We start from the raw sequence: 19,979 nt of genomic DNA on the forward strand, positions 1-19,979 counted from the left end.
GTTTGGTGGATCATGAATATTTGTGAAACCCATAAATAGCTGAGGCTGCAAAGTAGCCAAATGTTGTACATGAAGCGGCTTCGTTACTGACGGAGGCAAGGCCCTATAAGTGCCTTGCCTCCATCAGTCAGCTCTTTTCCAGTTGCTAGGCTGGACACTAATGTAGGTAGAACAGAGTAGAGCAGAACAATCCAATGTTGTGCTGCAACATGTACCTCTCTATATAGATGCCACGTCTACCACCAACCCGTACTGGCTGGCGTGGTGAAGTATGGCCAAACAACCCCCACGATCCACATGGCCTGTGGATACTATACATTATTTATTCTGAGTAACTGCGTGCCTTGAAATGGGTGGCTCGTAGATGAAATGCTCCGTCCATAGCAGAAATACCCAACTTTACCGATCTCTCTCGACATCTTTACCCCTTTTTTTACTCCAGCTAAAGCCTTCGGTTTTGTTGTCATTCATAAACTTCTTTACAGATTTTCCAACCACCCTCTTCTTGCCCTCCAACAACCTACTGCACTGTACCTGCATAGCACGAGCTGTGGTGATGCGTGCTTCAGATCAAGCACTGGATTCCATTGAGGGACTTATCCCCTGTAATCCAGGTGGATCACTCTCTTCCCAAGGGCACTGAGGTCACCATACCCTGGCTTGCCAGCAGATGGCAGTACAGCAAGTGGATTCATCTCCACTTGCTCCATTGCATTAGATGTGTCTGGGTACTCGGGTTGATCATCAAACTCGCCTCTCCTCCTCCACTCGAGCAGCTGCGCTGTGAGCAACTCAGCTGCGTTTCCACTAACGACCCCTCACGTCCATTCTCATTGACGTGCACACACTCCTTCACTTTGATATTGTAGCTCGTGTTCCTACATGCGGAGGGTTCTGTCACGCGTGGTTGGTTTGATTTAAAAAATATAATATATTCTCAACAGCAGTGATTTCCCCCGTACTTTATGTGATGTACAATGGGTGGGAGGCGTTCGTGTGAGTGAATACGTTCATCCAAGCCGCAACGGGATTTGTTCACCCGACGCTGGAGGGACGAGCCGTCTCGAGCACGCCCTGCCCACAGGACGTCCACAACGCGCCCAGGTGTCTCTCAACTCCGTGATCTGTACAAGACGCCGCTACTCACACTCGCCTGCCCCTAACATCCACAATTTAACACGGGGGGTGGGGGGCGACCGGTTTATTTATTATTCTTTTAATTTGCTTGTTGTTTATTTTATTATTCATGTATTATTCATACATCTTTCATTTTATTAAAATTATAAAATATTTTATAAACAATATTTTATATCTGTTAATTTAAATTATTTCGTAAAATTAAAAAAAATGTATTTCATTATTAACTTACTCATAAATAATTAACGTCATTTAAATTATATATTTATTCTTTTATTTAAATGCGTAAATTCACGTAACGCATACATTTCATTTACAATAAATTTTATAATTCATTCATATTATAATTTTTATTATAATATGTATTTACGTATTATTAACTTTATTTGCAACTTAATGTTCTGCTATTCGTTGTGTGCAGTTGCGGGATAGGCAGCAGCCAGGCGGCGAGGAGCTGGCGCCACCAACGATTGCCCCGTGGCGTCGGGCAATTTTTTTATTAGCGGCTTACAAATTATGGGAGGAGAACGGAGAACCCTGAGGGAGGGAGGAAGGGAAGGGAGGGGAGGGGATGGAGGGAGGGGAGTGTTGTATCTGCCGGGTCTTGAAAATGTAATAACAATAATAAAAATTAAATGAAATGTAAAAAAAAATCGTAATTATCCAAAATTACGTTAATTTATGTAATTATGCACACACATTATGTTAATTTGGGAGACGTCATCGTTTTAGGTTTTGCAATTGCATGCGATTATGCTAATGCATACCGTTATGATAATTAAGCCCTGCCTCGTTGTCGAGGGTAGTATTATCAACCGGGATCATACAATTACTTGTATGAAGTTATGCAGGTGTACTGTAAGTATGCTAGATTAAGCTCGGCTTCGTTGTCTAGGTTCGTATTATCAATCGGTATAATACAATTATTCTCGCTTAACATTTACTGATTATGTCTTAGTGTTTTTATATCAGGTCTCAAATTTCAAATCTCACTGCAGGATGCAGTTCTTATAATTAAGATTATTATGCATGAATTTAGGAAGGCGCCACGTAGACACTTCTGTGTTAAGCAATTTAAATTTCTAAACAAAACCTTAACACTCTAATATGCGAACTCTTATGCTTGGAATTGTTAACACAGTTCTCCTGGAGATGTTCTCCTTATTGATCCATACATTTAACCCTCAATGATCACGTTTGTTAACTGGGTAACAATACAATCGATTATTCCTCAGAGTACGCGAGCATAGACGGCAAGAGGAAAACGTCCTTAAACATTCATGCAATGATATTCATACGAAGGCAATAAAGAAACATGTCCCGAAGGCAAAAAGTATACGGCAATTAATTAATTGGCAAGATTATGTAATTAACGAAATGTTTGAAACAATGGTGTGGGGTAGTATGCCTGCTTCAGCAAATACTTATCAATTGGCTAAGGCTTCAATAAATTCGCGGGCAGATTCTATGATCAAGATAAAGATTTCAACACAAAATTCTCCCTGTGAGTGTGTAGATTCGTAACTTAGGTTTCTATATGTTTAGTTTTCATCGATAAATTCATTCATAATATTTATGCAAATCAAAAGAAACATAACTACTAAAATACTTCTAAACGACTGTTTCTCCGTAACCCAATGGCAACCGTGTTCTTCGTTATCAGTTGATACTTGACGCACTTATCATGAGTCTTCTTATTGTTGTTAGTCCGGGTATGTGTTGTGTATGGATGTGTCCTTGATCAATTCATTGCGTCAAGCAGACGCCAGGTGATGTGTTGTAATGTGTGGATGTGTGCATATCATATGGACAGCTTGGTTCTTCTTCTTTCTCACGGGCGGCCGGAGTTCTGTCCACAGCTGGTTGGAAGAGTCGGCACAACGCTCGCCGTCGGTGCGCGATGATCTCGTCGTCAGGTAGCACCCGCAGCTCGTCCGCTGGCAGCTGACACCCTTGCTTGGTGGCGCTGGTGACGCTGCGGCGTGCTCTCTCCTGCTCCGTCTCTCTGGCGGTGTCGATTGCACGTGCAGCTGGTTCTCTGTGATGCTGGCTTGGTCGATGCTTGGCGCTTTCCGCCTTTTCTCGACGTTGATTGCTTGACGTTGCCCGCCGTCGCAGAACTCTTCGGTGACTGATCGCCCTTGGTGGCTGGCTGTTATTTTCTGTGGTTGGTCATCTTCTGTAATTGATCGCCGTCTTCTGCCGCTGGTAGCTGTGATAGCGATGTATGGCTCATGTCTCTGTTTTTATGCCAAAATTTCTTCCTCTGGCTCGCCTTCTCGCAAAGGACCGGAATTTCCTTTGATTTCGCTCTGTGCTGTGGGGGCGGGGGTTGTACATGTGTCCGTGTGTGTGTGTTCTGATTTATTAAGCCATCTGTTAAGTCTCACCCTGGCTTGATTTCTGTCCCCCTCCTCAGCCATCCTGCCATCAAAGGGAAACAGATGATTCAGATTGCCCCCGAGTGCGTCTTTCTTCTGCAACCCTCTGCAATAATTAATCTGGAAGGAGGGGGGGCTCCCTCTGTCCGGTGGAGTTCCCCCCCCCCCCCTCTTCTCTTCCCTCCCGGTGTGACATTCTTTTTGCCTCTCACAAAGGGGTGTGTTGAGGCTTTTGAAGTTAAACATTTTATTTTACCTCCTATAGCTCGATACCGTACCACTTTGTAGTTATGATTCTGTACGTGACTCAAGGTATGTTTGTGGCAGTATTTACAATGCTTGCATCGTGGTGTTTGATTTTTATTTTTAAGAGGAGATTCCCTCTGCCTGAGTATGCAAATTTCTATCACGTGCTGCTGGAAGACAAAGGCGGTTGGGAGACTCTCTTACTCTATGGAATACATTTATCTTGGTCACGTGATCGACCCACCTCGCCTCATCTCCCCTGGATGACCCCTGGCTTAACTCTTCATCATCATTATTTGGTTTATGTTTTCCACGATTCGTGATTTTACATTGTCATTTCACGTATGTTCCTAGGGTTTATTAACTTTCGTTCCACCATCTGTATCCAGGGATCCGTCCTGTTATACTCGAGTTATATTTTGATGTCCTGAGGTTAGAGGTATAGTTAAGTTTCAGTTAAGCTTCTTGACTGCTGGAATTCATATTTTTTGGTCTTTTTAAAGTCACGTAGATGGCAAGAGGTAATAGAATTTAAGGTGAATAACATTAGTATTAAAATGACATGCATGAGAAGTAATAACCCACTAGGTAGATTGTAGTCTGGTTTTTAATCGGAGTGAGTGTGTTGGCAGTCTATGATGTCGACTCATTTTTGTCGCTAAGTTCTGAACTTTAACCGTTGCATTAAGAGAAACGAAAAGGAAAATAATTGAAGAATTCGCCTGTTCTTTCGTGGTGCCTGGTTGTCTGTGCTCTTAAAACGGGGGCCTTTGAGGCTACGTAGATTTCCCCTGAGTCTCATTAGTAATCCCCCCCCCTTCTCTTTTGTTTTGGGTTTTATTATATTTCATGGCTTATCTCTGGCTGCCTGGTTCCGAGTGTGAGAGGCAGCTGCTGTGAGGGGAGGGGGGGTTCACTTCACCCCCTTTGGCTCCCAAGCGACACCATGATTGATTAGAAATAATATTGGCAGAATCATTCTTAATATCAATTTTGGAGGAGGGATGGAGTCAATTCCCATTCGGAGGCACTGGTGGGCTGGTCTTGTATGCGACAAGTTGCAATTAAATGTCATCAGTGAACAGAGAAAAATAAATAAAAAGATAAAAAATGTAATATTAATTCACGATCATTGTCAACACAATGCCTGGTATCTTCTCCAGGTGGTCTCCCGAGTCCGGAGGCACAATTCTCGTGACATCTTTTCAAATTCCCAGAAGTGTTCACATTTTTTGAAGCACCCTGTATATATAATTGCATACATAATTATTGTATGCATAATTATATATAGTTATTGAAGCACCCTGTATTAATAATTATTGTATATGTAGTGTTGACAAAGGAGGCAGAGACTTCTTCGTAGGCAACACTGTTAATTTACTCTAACGTCAGAGAACGTCCCTAACACAGAGAGGTAACGGCCTCTCCCACCCGATAGCCTAGAGGATACGTCCTCATACTTAGTGTGCCCTCACACTATACTCTGCTTAGCGGGTACTGTCACTGGGCCGTTCGGACCTGGCACTGACAAGGGCCGGAGGTCGGAAGTCCCAGGGCACTATCTAGATGTTTTGAGTCTTGAGGTGAGTGCGGACTGACTCATGCTGGGAGAGCTGTCCTTTATATCCTTCCTCTCCCAACCGTCCTGTCTCGAGAGGGTCTGGGTCTAACTATTGCCCCCCCCCCCAGCCCCTCCCTCAGTGGGCTTTGGCCCCCTCACCCCTGGTCAACGGTTATTGTAGTCGTGACTCATACAATACTGCTGTGCAGGTAAGTATTATGCATGTTGCCCATAACAATGCAGCTACACGTGCGTGGAGTTTTTTTTTCAGGGTTAGCTCACGTCAATGTAAACGTTGCATCGTCAAACCCGCCGCCATCCGACGCAGCCAGCCAGTGATGTTCAGCGTCACGTAAAAAGGACGCTCCAATTCACCACTTGCACAGCACTAAACGGTGTGCTGGAGATGTAAACCCACTACGACGTTTACAATTCAAGCGATTACAGCCAAGCATCATCATCAGGCGGGCAGCCAGAGTACGTGGTCCAACCCCAAAACTCGTCTCCACCGTGCAATATCGGTCGCAGAAGCCGACTATGCGTTTAACCAACCGAAAAAAAAAACCTGTTCAACCCACGTCGCTGTTGACGGAGTGACCACTTTATATTCATCGTCCATGTTGTTGTTGTTGCTGTGCAGCCCAAAACGTGGGCGGGACGGTGCCCTACATGGCCCCTGAGATGCTGCTGGGCTACCGTGTCACCTGCGCTGTGGACATGTGGGCCCTGGGCTGCACCTTGGCCGAGTTGGCCACCGGCAAGGTGCTTTTTGATTCACCAACCGACGAAGAACACCCGCCTTGCTGCAATGAGGTATGGGCGGTGGGTGGGTATGGTGGGTATAGTGGGTTGGTATGGTGGGTGGGTATGGTGGGTGGGTATTGTGGGTATGGGGGGTATGGTGGGTCTCTATGGGTATGGGTCTCTGTTGGTCTGCACAGAGACCCATACTCATAGAGACCCATACAGACCCACAGAAACCTATACTCATAGAGACCCATACAGACCCACAGAAACCCATACTTATGGAGATCCATGCAGACCCACACTCATAGAGACCCATACAGACCCACATAAACCCATACTCATAGAGACCCATGCAGACCCACGGATACCCATACTCATAGAGACCCATACAGACCCATAGATACCCATACTCATGAAGTTTTATTCCCTCTCACGGCCACAAACACCAGCGAGGAATATCTAAAATGGTCCAGGGCCTCTCATAGGTTGACTCAGCCTCAAACGAGTACCTGGTGTAGCAGTGTGTAGTAAACATTTCCACTGGGGGAGACAAAGGTGGCCGGGCGTGGTGCTGGGCACCCACCTCCTTGTGTGCCGTTCCGGCCTTCAAAGGTGCTGCTCGCTGCTAACAGCCCTTGCCCCAGCAATGAGATGAGGCTAAGACTAGGAGGGGGGATTGTTGTCTTTGTACACAGTGCTGGCCTCCACACGCGCTGCCTCCGCCACTACTCACCGCTGACAGACGGCACTTGCCCCAATGGGCCTGCTGAGGCTACACCAGCTGTAACTCCCCCCCCCCTCCTTCTTTTGTCTTCTTCCAAAACCGTGCGCAGATCCTGGGCATGCCCCCAAAAAAGATGGTGAGTTGAGGGGCTTGGGAAGGCTGGCGCAAGCAACGTAACCCATTCAGTTTTGTTAGGTGGGGGTGGCAGTGAGGCTCTTATAGGGTTCTGGGTTGGCCTGGGGGGGGGGGGGCTCTGATTATCCCGGGGGTGGGGGGTAGAGTTGGGATTGGGGCTCTCAGTAGCAGTCGTTAGGAAGCATAGGTGGGTGGGTGAGTGAGCAGGTGGGTGGGTAGGTGAGTGGGTGGGTGAGTGAGTGGGTGGGTGAGTGGGTGGGTGAGTGAGTGGTTGGGTAGGTGAGTAGGTAGGTGAGTGGGTGGGTGAGTGGGTGGGTGAGTGGGTGGGTGAGTGGGTGGGTGAGTGAGTGGTTGAGTAGGTGAGCAGGTAGGTGAGTGGGTGGGTAGGTGGGTGGGTAGGTGAGTGGGTGGGTAGATGAGTGGGTGGGTGAGTGGGTATGTAGGTGGGTGAGTGGGTGAGTAGGTGGATAGGAAGTTGGGTAGTTAAGTGGATGAGGTGGTATGTGGGCGACGTGGTGGTTGGTGACTCTGCGTGCGTCTCTCTGTCCCTCTGTAGACCCCTAGGGACTCCCCTACATCCTGTCCAAGCAGCGGCCACCAGGAAGCCTCCCCCTGCACCGCGCACTGCAGGGCCACCACCCTCAGCTGGTGGACTTCGTCAGCTGCTGCCTGCAGTACGAACCACATTCGCCCCTCGCTCACCCCCACACATCCCCACACCACTCACCACCACTCACTCACCCCCACTCACCACCCCATACCTGTCAACACCTTATCAGTGCCCTACCTTACTACAGACCCAACTCAGACCTGTATTGGTCGCCTCGTGACCCTTATAAATCTCAACGTTCATCCTAAAAAGTCCCATCACAAGGGAGAAACACAAACAAATAGACACAAACTATTTTTGTTGTTTATATTGAAACGGCTGCACTCTGTATGGACCTGAAAACTCAATTTCCCTGTACAAGAACAGAGGGCAAACAGTATTGGTTAACAGCTGTGGTGTAGTGTAGTGTATAGTGTAGTGCATAGTGTAGTGCATCGCGTATAGTAATGCAGTGTAGTGTGTAATAATGTAGTAGTGTAGTTTATAATAGTGTAGTGTAGTGTGTAAAAATGTAGTAGTGTAGTGTATCGTGTAGTTGTAGTAGTATAGTGTGTAGTTATGTAGTGTAATAGTATAGTGAAACGTAATGTAGTAGTGTAGTGTGTAGTCTATAGTAGTGTGGTGTATAGTGTAAAGTGTAGTGTATAGTAATGAAGTGTGTAGTAATGTAGTATAGTATAGTGTATAGTAGGATACAGATTATAGCGTACCTGTGAACCCCTTATCCGTGCCCTACCTTACTACAGACCCAACTCAGACCTTTATTGGTCACTCCGTGACCCTTATAAATCTCAACGTTCATCCTGCAAAGTCCCATCACAAGGGACAAACACAAATAGACCAATTATTTTTGTTACCCAGAATTGAAACAGCTGCACTCCGTACAGACCTGAAAACTCAATTACCCTGTACAAGAATATGGAATAAACCGTACGGGTTGACAGCTCTGCCACACACTCACTACCCACCACCACTCCCTCCCCCCACGCCACCATCTCCCCACTCTCCCCCCACCTCCCACCCTGTCAAATCATCTCACCATGCCCCTCTCACCACGTGTGCGTCTCCCCCCCACCCCTCCGTCCCCATGCGTCTCCCAACAGATGGGATCCGAATCTCCGGATGACGCCTGAGCAGGCGCTGGCTCACAGCTGGCTCCAAACCACCACCACCACCGCCGCCGCCGCCGCCGCCGCCGCCACCGCCACCGCCACCGCCACCAGGGCAACCACCAGCATCTGGGCCACCCCCACCGCCAGCAAGACCACCCCCACCGCCAGCGAGACCACCCCCACCACCACCACCATCCGAGCCACCACCACCAGCTGGGCCACCCCCACCACCAGCGAGGCCACCACCGCCACCATCCGGGCCACCACCACCACCAGCGAGGCCACCCCCACCACCAGCGAGGCCACCCCCACCACCAGCGAGGCCACCCCCACCACCAGCGAGGCCACCCCCACCACCAGCGAGGCCACCCCCACCGCCAGCGAGACCAATCCCACCACCACCACTATCCGGGCTACCACCACCAGCTGGGCCACCACCACCATGAGCAGCAGCGTCGGCACCACTCCTGTGCAGGGCTCTGCAGCTGCTGAGCCACGGTGAGCCTCTCTCTGTGTACCTCGCCTGGTACGCAGGAGGACGTGGGTTCGATCCCGACCCTGATGAGACATTAACGACCTCGCCTTGTACGCAGGAGGTCGTGCGTTCGATGCCGACCCTGATGAGAAGTTAATTACCTCGCCTGGTATACATGAGGTCGTGGGCTCGATACCGCTGCTGCTGTATATTTGCAGTCTGCGTTTCTCTCCCCGTGGTGGTCACCACGTGGATTCTTCTCAGGGTCCTCCAGATTTTCCAATCCACGTTGAGAACCGTCGTCACGCACTTCGAGTATTTGACTGCCGATATAAAATGTCCACGCGATGAAGATGATGTTGTCAGCCCTCTTTAATCGGCTATCAGCTGAGATGGCCAAGTCGCTTCTGGTCTACGTGGGACAATAGGTCTCTGTGGTTCTATGGGTCTCTATGATTATGGGTTTCTGTGGGTCTATGTGTCTCTGAGGGTCTATGGGTCTCTGGGGTCTGTATGGGTCTCTATGAATATGGGTCTCTGTGTGCCTGATGATGACAATGATGATGATGACGATGATGAGGATGACCACGATGATGATGACAACGATGATGATGATGATGACGACGATGATGATGACAATGATGACGATGAGGATGACGATGATGATGATGGCGATCAGGATGACGACGACGATGATGACGATGCTGATGATGATGACGATGATGATGACTATTATGATGACGATGATGACGATGATGATGACGACGATTATGTTGACGATGATGACGACGATGATGACGATGATGGACGATTATGATGACGATGATGATGATGACGACGATGATGATGATGATGATGACGATGATGACGATGTTGATGATGATGATGTGCTGCTGTGGTGCTCCTGCCTCTCTCTTCACAGAGCGGAGCCGGAGGAGAAGCTCCCATCGCCATTGCCATCGTCCCCGCTCACCCAGACATTTGGAGAGGGGACGGAGGTGGTGGAGGTGGTGGAGACGCAGGAGGAGGATGACGACAACGAGGAGGAGGAGGATAAAGAGGAGAAGGAGGATGGAAAGGAGAGGGAGGAAGAGGAGGAGGAGAGGGTGCGAGGGGTCCTGGCGCGTGTGGGCAGGGCGCTCTGCTCACTCCGCTCGCTGCTCAGCCGCCTGCTGCTCTGTGGTGGGCGGCCCACAGCAGAGTAGCGGAGTGGACCCCCACTCACCACCCACACTCACCACTCACACTCACCACCCACACTCACCACCCCACACTCATCAACCACACTCACCACTCACACTGACCACCCACACTCACCACCCCACACTCACCACCCCACACTCATCACACTCACCACCCACACTCACCACACCACACTCACCACCCACACTCACCACTCACACTCACCACCCACACTCACCACCCCACACTCACCACCCACACTCACCACCCACACTCACCACCGACACTCACCAAACTCACCACCCCCACTCACCACCCACAGTCACCACACTCACCACCCACACTCACCACCCACACTCACCACACTCACCACACCACACTCACCACCCACACTCACCATCCACACTCACCACACAATGGACGAGAGCCTGCCAAGCCACGTGCGCGTGTGAAGAGTTAGGATAGAGATACAAAAATAAGTTATAATGTAATAACGTGTACATATATATCTAGAGTTCTAGACCATTGTTTGTTTATCGATTGTTGTTGTTAATAAATAAGCAGACTCAACAGAACGTTGCAGTTGTGTTTGTTGTGGCGAGTTGCTGCTGCCTGGGGTCTCAGGTGACTTGGATCCAGATGTTGACTATCTCGCCTGGTACACAGGAGGTCGTGGGTTCAATTCCGACCCTGATGAGATGCTAACTACCTCGCCTGGTTACGCAGGTCGTGGGTTCGATCCCGGACCCTGATGGGATGTTAACTACCTCGTCTGGTTACGCAGGCGGTGGTGGGTTCGATCCTGACCCTGGTGAGATTTTGACTACCTCGCGTGGTATACAGGAGGTCGTGGGTTTCTGTCCCGACCCTGACGATTCCTGCTGCTGTATATTTGGAGTCTACGTCTCTCTCTCATCATCACAGTGGCTAGGAAATGTTAATTACCTCGCCTAGTGTACAGGAGGTCGTGGGTTCAATTCTACCCTGATGAGATGTTAACTACCTCGCCTGGTTACAAAGGAGGTGGTGGGTTCGATCCCGACCCTGATAAGATGTTAACTATCTCGCCTGGTACACAGGAGGTCGTGGGTTCAATTTCGACCCTGATGAGATGCTAACTACCTCGCCTGGTTACGCAGGTCGTGGGTTCGATCCCGGACCCTGATGGGATGTTAACTACCTCGTCTGGTTACGCAGGATGTGGTGGGTTCGATCCTGACCCTGGTGAGATTTTGACTACCTCGCGTGGTATACAGGAGGTCGTGGGTTTCTGTCCCGACCCTGACGATTCCTGCTGCTGTATATTTGGAGTCTACGTCTCTCTCTCTCTCATCATCACAGTGGCTAGGAAATGTTAATTACCTCGCCTAGTGTACGGGAGGTCGTGGGTTCAATTCCGACCCTGATGAGATGTTAACTACCTCGCCTGGTTACAAAGGAGGTGGTGGGTTCGATCCCGACCCTGATGAAATTTAACTACCTCGCCTGGTACGCAGGAGGTCGTGGGTTCCATCCCGACCCTGAAGATGCCTGCTGCTGTGTATTTGGAGTCTGCCCAGCTCCGTGTCTCATCAGCAGAAGCAAGAGACAGGCTTTGCTTGAACCAATGGAGGTGAACTGCCAAGATGTTTGTTGTCAGATGCACCTAGCCTGGCACAGCAGTCAACCCATGGCACCTGCTGGATCTGTCCGTGACCTCCTACTCCACCTAGCCTGGCACAGCAGTCAACCCATGGCACCTGCTGGGTCTGTCCCGTGACCTCAAATTGCACCTAGCCTGGCACAGCAGTCAACCCATGGCACCTGCTGGGTCTGTCCCGTGACCTCCTCCTGCACCTAGCTTGGCACAGCAGTCAACCCATGGCACCTGCTGGATCTGTACCGTGACCTCCTACTCCACCTAGCCTGGAACAGCAGTCAACCCATGGCACCTGCTGGGTCTGTCCCGTGACCTCCAATTGCACCTAGCCTGGCACAGCAGTCAACCCTTGGCACCTGCTGGGTCTGTCCCGTGACCTCCTCTTCCACTTAGCCTGGCACAGCAGTCAACTGATAGCACCTGCTTGGTCTGTCCCGTGACCTCTGCCTGCACCTAGCCTGGCACAGCAGTTAACCCATGACACCTGCTGGGTCTGTCCTCTGACCTCCTCCTGCACCTAGCCTGGCAAAGCAGTCAACCCATGTCACCTGCTGGGTCTGTCCCGTGACCTCCTCCAGCACCTAGCCTGCCACAGCAGTACAACCCATAGCACCTGCTGGGTCTGTCCCGTGACCTTCTCCTTCACCTAGCCTGGCACAGCAGTCAACCCATAGCACCTGCTGGGACTGTCCCGTGACCTCTTCCTGTACCTAGCCTGGCACAGCAATCAACCCATGGCACCTGCTGAGTCTGTCCCGTAACCTCCTCCTGCAACGAGCCTGGCACAGCAGTCAACCCAAAGCACCTGCTGGGTCTGTCCAGCAACCCTTCGAAACTTCACATGGCCTCATAAGTGCCGTGGTGACGTCACAAGGGGGATGGGACACGTGTCTGAGTTACAATTAATGAGTTCTGCACGGGTCGTCATTAACAAAGCTTACCTAACCTATCCACACTACAAATTGCAATCACCTTTACTGGCTACTCCTATAGGCTTCCATAGGTTTTACATCAAACCTTCCACCACATTTCCTACACGACATAACCATCTTCTTATCCACACTACAAATTACAATCACCTCCACAGGCTATTCCCATAGTCTCCATTACCTGTCCTCACGTTCCCCAATTTGCTTAAGAAACCACGCTTATCCGCACTATGCATTAAAATCGCCGTCGCCGGCCAATCAAATAGAGCACCCATAGGCTCTCACGTTTCCTGCCCTCCACATTCCCTACATGACATAAGCTTCGCTACCTATCCGCACTACAATTGCCTTCGCCGGCAAACTCCCATAGAGCTCCCATCGTCTCCTATGTTAAGCTACCACCACATTCCCCAGTTTTCGCTTAAGAAACCACGCTTATCCATAGAGACACAAAGAGACCCATAGTTCAGTTCAGTTCATTTATTAGGTATAGCCCTGTGAGCCATTCAGCTCTTGAATCGGGTGCAACCGCAACCAACTAAAAAAAGAACAAGAAACATCTTAAAGTGACTACATGCAACAGAAAAAATCCAGGAAAAAAACAGCAAAGTCTTCCAGAAAAAGCACCGCATATCAACGCTGTGTGCAAAAATCCCAGTGGGATGCTTGTCAAACAATAACAACCATAAGACAATTTCAATTACAGTTACCAGTCTAACTCTGTGTATTTCAACAAACAAATATGGCTAAACCAGAACCTTTTCGAAATCACCAAAATAAAGCTATAAAAACAATGTAACAGTGATCACAGGAATTGTGATTACAATTTAACAATAAACGATATACGTGACATGCACGACCAATTCTAGATTTGAAGCTTTCGTGACTGCAAGGATCCCTCTTTGGTTCTATTCGGTAAAGTCACGCAGGTAAAAAATAAAACAACAAAAATCACGACGTTTCGGCCACAACACAAGCAGCCTTCATCAGGTGAAGGGACTGTGTTGTCATGAGGACAGCGTTGGAGTGAAAACAGCCAAGCCCAGGTCGCGTCCTTTAAGCTGTAAAATCTAGAATCCACAAAATTTACCTCACATAGAGACCCACAAACTCACTTCACACAGAGACCCACACACTGAGACCTACACACTCACCACACACAGACACACATTGAGACCCACAAACTCACAACACAGAGACCCACAGACTCACCTCACACAGAGACCCCCAGACTCACCACACACAGACACCCACACTCACCTCACAGACACCCACAGACTCACCTCACACTGAGACACACAGAGACCCACAGGCTCACCTCACACTGAGACACACAGATTAACCTCACACAGACACACACAGACTCACCACACAGACACACAAAAAGACCACAGACTCACCTCACACAGAGACCCACAGACTCACCACACAGACATACAAAGAGACCACAGACTCACCTCACACAGAGACCCACACTCAAACCACACAGACACCCACAGACTCACCTCACACAGAGACCCACAGGGCCACAGACTCACCACACACAGACACGCACACTCACCTCACAGATACCCACAGACTCACCTCTCACAGAGACTCACAGACTCTCCACACACAGACACCCACACTCAAACCACATAGACACCCACAGATTCACCTCACACAGAGGCACACAGAGACCCGCAGACTCACCTCTCACAAAGACTCACAGACTCTCCACACACAGACACCAACACTCAAACCACACAGACACCCACAGACTCACCTCACACAGAGGCACACAGACTCACCACACAGACACACAAAGAGACTCACAGACTCACCACACACAGACACCCACACTCAAACCATACAGAGACCCACAGACTAACCTTACACAGACACACAAAGTGACCCACACAATCACCACACAGAGCACCCAGAGACTCATCACTTAGAGACCCGCAGACTCTCCACACAAAGACCCACAAACTCACCTCACACAGAGACCCACAGACTCACTACACAGAGACCCACAAACTCACCACACAGAGACCCACAAACTCACTTAACACAGAGTCCCACATACTACCACACCGCTGTCATCGCACCAGCACCACGGTGCATCACGTGGCACCGCCTAGCTACTACCACTACCACACCTCTGTCATCGCAACCAGCACCACGGTGCGTCACGTGGCACCGTCTCGCTGCTACCACTACAACACCGCTGTTATCGCACCAGCACCACGGCGTGTCTACCACTACCACACCGCTGGTCATCACACAACGACACGTAAATTTTTAAATGTATGCACACGTATACAGTAAAACCTTGGATTGCGAGCATAATCTATTCCGGAAACGTGTTTGTAATCCAAAGCACTCGTATATCAAGGCACTCGTATATCAGTTGTGATCATGTGACGCTCGTTAGACAAAGCGTATACGTACTACTCGTATTGCAAGACCTCGTTCGTTTATCAAATTAATATTTATTTAAATATTTTGCTCGTCTTGCAAAACACTCGCAGACCAAGACCAAGTTTCTCGCAATTCAAGGTTTTACTGTATTTATATTTTTATACGTAAAATGTTCAATTATTTTTTTACGTGTTCATATAACTACTTGTGGTAAGTACCCGGCGTTGCCCGGGCGACAAAGGCAGACAAACACATGGACTTACACACGGACATCGACCCACACACATAGAAAACATCGACTTAGATGCACACACACACGGTTAAACCCAGGATGGATCGTGAGCAGGCCAGCCTAAATGTTTCGAACCGGCGAAGATGTTCCATTAAGGGGGTGCACGTGTCGCAAGCGTAGAGAAGGGAGGGAATTACCGTGGCCGAGAAGACCTGGAGCTTCATGCGGAGCGAGAGACCAGGTACCTTCCACACGGCATAACGCATCCGATGAAAATATAATGGCGCTCGACTGATTTGGAGTGGGACCTCTGCTGTTTAACCGGAGCTGGTCATGAGTACACTGGGCAGGTATGGGAATCTCTGCAATCTCTGCACAACTGCCGCATCACCAATTGTGAGTTGTGGCGGTGGATTGTCCGATGGTACAAAATACCCAGGCAGGTGCTTAGTTTTGGTAGGGCTGATGGTAAGGCCCAATCTCTTAGTGGCACGCTCCAGGTTCAGCAGCAGCGACTCCAACTCCTCCTCTGAGTGAGTAGCAATCACCAGAGCATCGGCATACATAACATGGTTGAGAAATAGGGAGCCATCCCTTGACCGCACCCGGGCATCGATCAGCCTCCCATTGTATCTGTATCACATGGTAATTCCTCCAGTACAGCCATTGAAGGCTTCACCAACTACGTGGTCAAAAGATATGTTAAATAATGTGGGAGCCAGAGGACATCCCTGTCACACCCCAAGGTGTAGAGGGAATGGCTGTGACTGACGGCCTGTAGTTTGACGCGGGGCCGCTCAATATCATAACGGTCCTTAAGTATCGTGAGCAAAGGGGGAGGGACTCCGAAAGCATGAAGAACACCAAAGGCCTGGCCTACTGATAGTATCATAGGCCTTGACCAGGTCAATAAAACAGACACATAGACTCACACGCACACATGGAGCTACAGACATGCAAAGAAATGGACTCACACTAACTCACATGGAGCCACACACACAAAGCGACTATCACACACGCCCATGGACTGACACACACAGACATATTGACTCACACACACAAACACATAGACGTACACACACACACATATGGAGTCACACATGCATAGACATCCACTTTAGATACGCACACATGGAGTTACACACATATATATCGACGTACACACATACAGCAACTCACACACACACATCGACTTACACACGGACATACGTGGACTAAAAAACACACATTTACGTATAGTACACTGATGTACTTACACGCATATCAACTAAGACACACACACGCATTGACTTACACACACATATCGAGTGACACACACACATGTATGGATTTACACACACATGTGGACTACAACACACATATGGACTGACAACACACATACACAGCGACGTACACACACACACATCGACTGACAAACATAGACACACAAACGCACGTTAACTTACACACTCAGATGGTGCCATGCACACACATCGACTAGCACACAAACATGGACTAACACACACATAGAGTGACTGATACGCACACAAATGGACTGACACGCACACTTGGACTGACACACACAAACACTTCGACGTACACACACACACACATCGGATGTTGTCCGTTCGAAAAATACAGACACACACATGGACTTAAACACACGTATGGACCTAAACGTACACATATGGACTCAAACACACACACAACTCGACTCAAACACAAACACATTGACTTACATACACACATATGAACTTACACACACATATGGACTAACACACACATGGACTAACACACACACACACATTTGGAGGTTTGATTGATGAGCTGGCACTGCTAAGGTTCTGGATTCGAAATTAGGTCAGCACTCAGACCTCTGAGCGATGTGGCCATATCTCTCTTGCGAGAATCGAGAATATAGGTTTATCATGCGCGATTGAAGTTATATCTAAAAACCAAGATCTCACTTCTGCTACGCGTTATCTGCACACATACTAGCTTACGTTTTGATAACTCTGATGGAAGGGGTTATCTTCGTGCAGTCATTCGTGACCGGGTTGAGACCATCAACTCACCACACTTGACTGTGCAGTTTCATTACAGGCGAATGCCTGGATTTGAACAAAGGTTTTCAGTGATGCTGGCTCAAAGGGGTTGTGGATGTGATAATGATGATACTGAATGCAAACACAATCCAATGATTTTTTAAAGATATTTTATTTTGCATCACAAGCCCAAAGCATTGCAGAACATGCAACTGACTAGTTGCATGCAATTCCCTATAATTAAAGAGCATGCAATTGTAATCTAAATACATTAATCCAGATGGTGGTGCTGATGGAAATGATAGCACTGCAAGAGAAGTTCTTTAATTTTCTGGTGTCACCTTTGGAGAAATTGTTGGTAATTCGAGGCCAGTTATCATTATTTGTATATTCATAGTAGTGTGAAATGGAAAACAAATATGAGCGTTTTTGAAAATAGGTGTCCCAACACAAATGAAGATTGGTTGATTGTTTGAGGAATCTTTATCTTTCCGTCATCGTTTTGTTTGGTATCATTCACACGTGGATGTCTTCTCTCTATAATTTTAGTAGAAATGTTGGTCAAGTCCATCGATTATTCTGTTCGTGGCAGCATGCAGAAACTGTATTGTCAAGATATATGGTTGTATGATTTTGCCGTGGAGAATGTCCTTAGCTGTGTGCTTCGTGTGAGTTTTCACTCTTCAGCTTCTCATTTCTGAAGCCCATAAAGCTTCACCTCTTTTACCTCCTTCCAGTCATTTATGTCGGTCATCCAACTTGTACTTTGATGTTTTGAACCCCTCCAGATTTGCACTCTACCGATCAGCGTTGCCTATGCCAGTGTGTATTGTCTTGTTACATTGCCCATTTGCTTTTGCTAGTTCGGGCTCATTCTCACGTAAGTAAATGGCAAAAGTAACGTTAAAAATGATTTCTTATCTGTGAAATGATAGTTAGATTGTAAAATCAAATATTATGAAGATACCCTCTCCTGTGTTGGTTTGATCTGGAACTGTTTTTGTCGTCGTTTTGTTGCCTTGCCCAAGTTTGCATTTAGTGTTGAAAAATCGGCAGGAATGTACTTATGCTATTTGTACTTATATACTTTATTTATTCGTATTTCTTTATATAAGTTTAAGCTACTGGCTTACCATTGATCTACTTTTTACTCCTATCGTGTTTTGTATTGTTTGTTGTTGTAACTTGCTGACTCGCCCCTACTGGACATCTGTAAAAAAGAGATTAATTTATCGTCGGATTCCTCCGGGATAAAGACAGATTATGATCATTCCATTGTGATTTATGAGCGAACAGACTCAATTATGTACATTATGGAACCTTGTTTCCGTGCCAAACATCGTAATCCTTCCATTAAAAAAATATTCTGAAGCAGAAAGTTAGTAGTGCCAGATACATCAGCCACATTTGCTACCGTGTAGCAATATTTTAATGTCGATGTAAAATTCAATTGAGGGACATGATTATTTTGGTGTGTTCTGGGACTGTTGTTGTACATATCCGGGAAAGATCTAGATTGTTGTTGTTGTCTTGGTGAGGGACTGTTGTTGCTGTTGTCTTGGAGTTGTCTGGGACTGTTGTTGTTGTTTTGGTGTATAACTCTTGTACTTGTCATGGTGTTGTCTTGGACGCTTGATGTTGTTTTTGTCCTTTTGCTGTTTTGCCCCAGGCGTGCATTTGGTGTCAAAAAATTGGCAGGAATGTATGTTCTTGTGTAATTTGTACATCTATACAGGAGTATCTCACTTAACGAGCATTCTGTCTCTGCTAATTCGAGCGATTTCAATACAGATTAATTTGTTCCAAAACGAGCAACACTCTCAAGGCACTACTTTTAGTTGCAAAAATGATCATCTTAAGCAGCGTTAAAACAAGTATAGCCAAAACATAACCCTCGTGCTCCTCCCAAGAGACCTCATTAGTTAACGTGTGTTGGGCTGAAACAAGCGTTCTATAACTCCTCGTTGCGTAAGGATTTCGCGTATTCATATTCTATTGTTGTACCCAGAAAATCCTTACTGACTCTCAAGATACATTTTCGAAAGGGCCTCTCTAAGTTTCACAGTAGGGGGCGATTTAGCTGCTCTGTGTAATCTCAATTGAGTAATTTTGCAGATACATTTTCAGCATTGGAATGTTCGGCCACACCAGAAACATTTACAAATAAATTGTGAAAGAAGAAAAGCAGAGAACCCATAGGAAACCCATCCAGGAGCTGCTCAGAAATCGAACAAAGGACGTCTAAACTGTGAGGCACAAGTGTTAAAACTCTGCCACCTCGCCTACAGTATCAAATTGAATCCACGAATTGAAATAGAATTGGAAAGAAAAAAAGCCCGCTTCAACTACAATGGAAGTCAAATGGTAATAAATTTTAATTATGATTAAAGTTTGTCATCAGAATCCCTATAAATATGACGAAAAATGTAGTGCATTTAGTGA

General features: G+C 47.6%; 1 protein-coding gene across 1 annotated transcript; it reads left to right on the plus strand.

The window, feature by feature from the left end:
* Positions 1-5,662: 5,662 nt before the first annotated feature.
* Positions 5,663-10,817, plus strand: LOC142908056 (uncharacterized). The gene is made up of 4 exons (XM_076058225.1): positions 5,663-6,138; positions 7,488-7,605; positions 8,645-9,151; positions 10,051-10,817. Exons 3-4 carry the CDS (start codon positions 8,664-8,666, stop codon positions 10,331-10,333), a joined length of 771 nt encoding a protein of 256 aa, XP_075914340.1. The 5' UTR covers positions 5,663-6,138; positions 7,488-7,605; positions 8,645-8,663; the 3' UTR covers positions 10,334-10,817.
* The last annotated feature ends 9,162 nt before the right edge of the window (positions 10,818-19,979 follow it).

Source organism: Petromyzon marinus, assembly GCF_048934315.1.
Source record: "Petromyzon marinus isolate PM22_M1 ecotype Great Lakes invasive population chromosome 68 unlocalized genomic scaffold, UKy_Petmar_22M1.pri1.0 chr68_unloc.1, whole genome shotgun sequence".
Taxonomy (NCBI): Eukaryota; Metazoa; Chordata; class Hyperoartia; order Petromyzontiformes; family Petromyzontidae; genus Petromyzon; species Petromyzon marinus.

Excerpts from the sequence above, each read along its gene's own strand:
- LOC142908056 (XM_076058225.1), top strand. The coding sequence starts at position 8,664 with ATGACGCCTGAGCAGGCGCTGGCTCACAGCTGGCTCCAAACCACCACC. Across the intron at positions 9,152-10,050 it reads TCTGCAGCTGCTGAGCCACG|AGCGGAGCCGGAGGAGAAGC; the intron begins GTGAGCCTCTCT and ends CTCTCTTCACAG.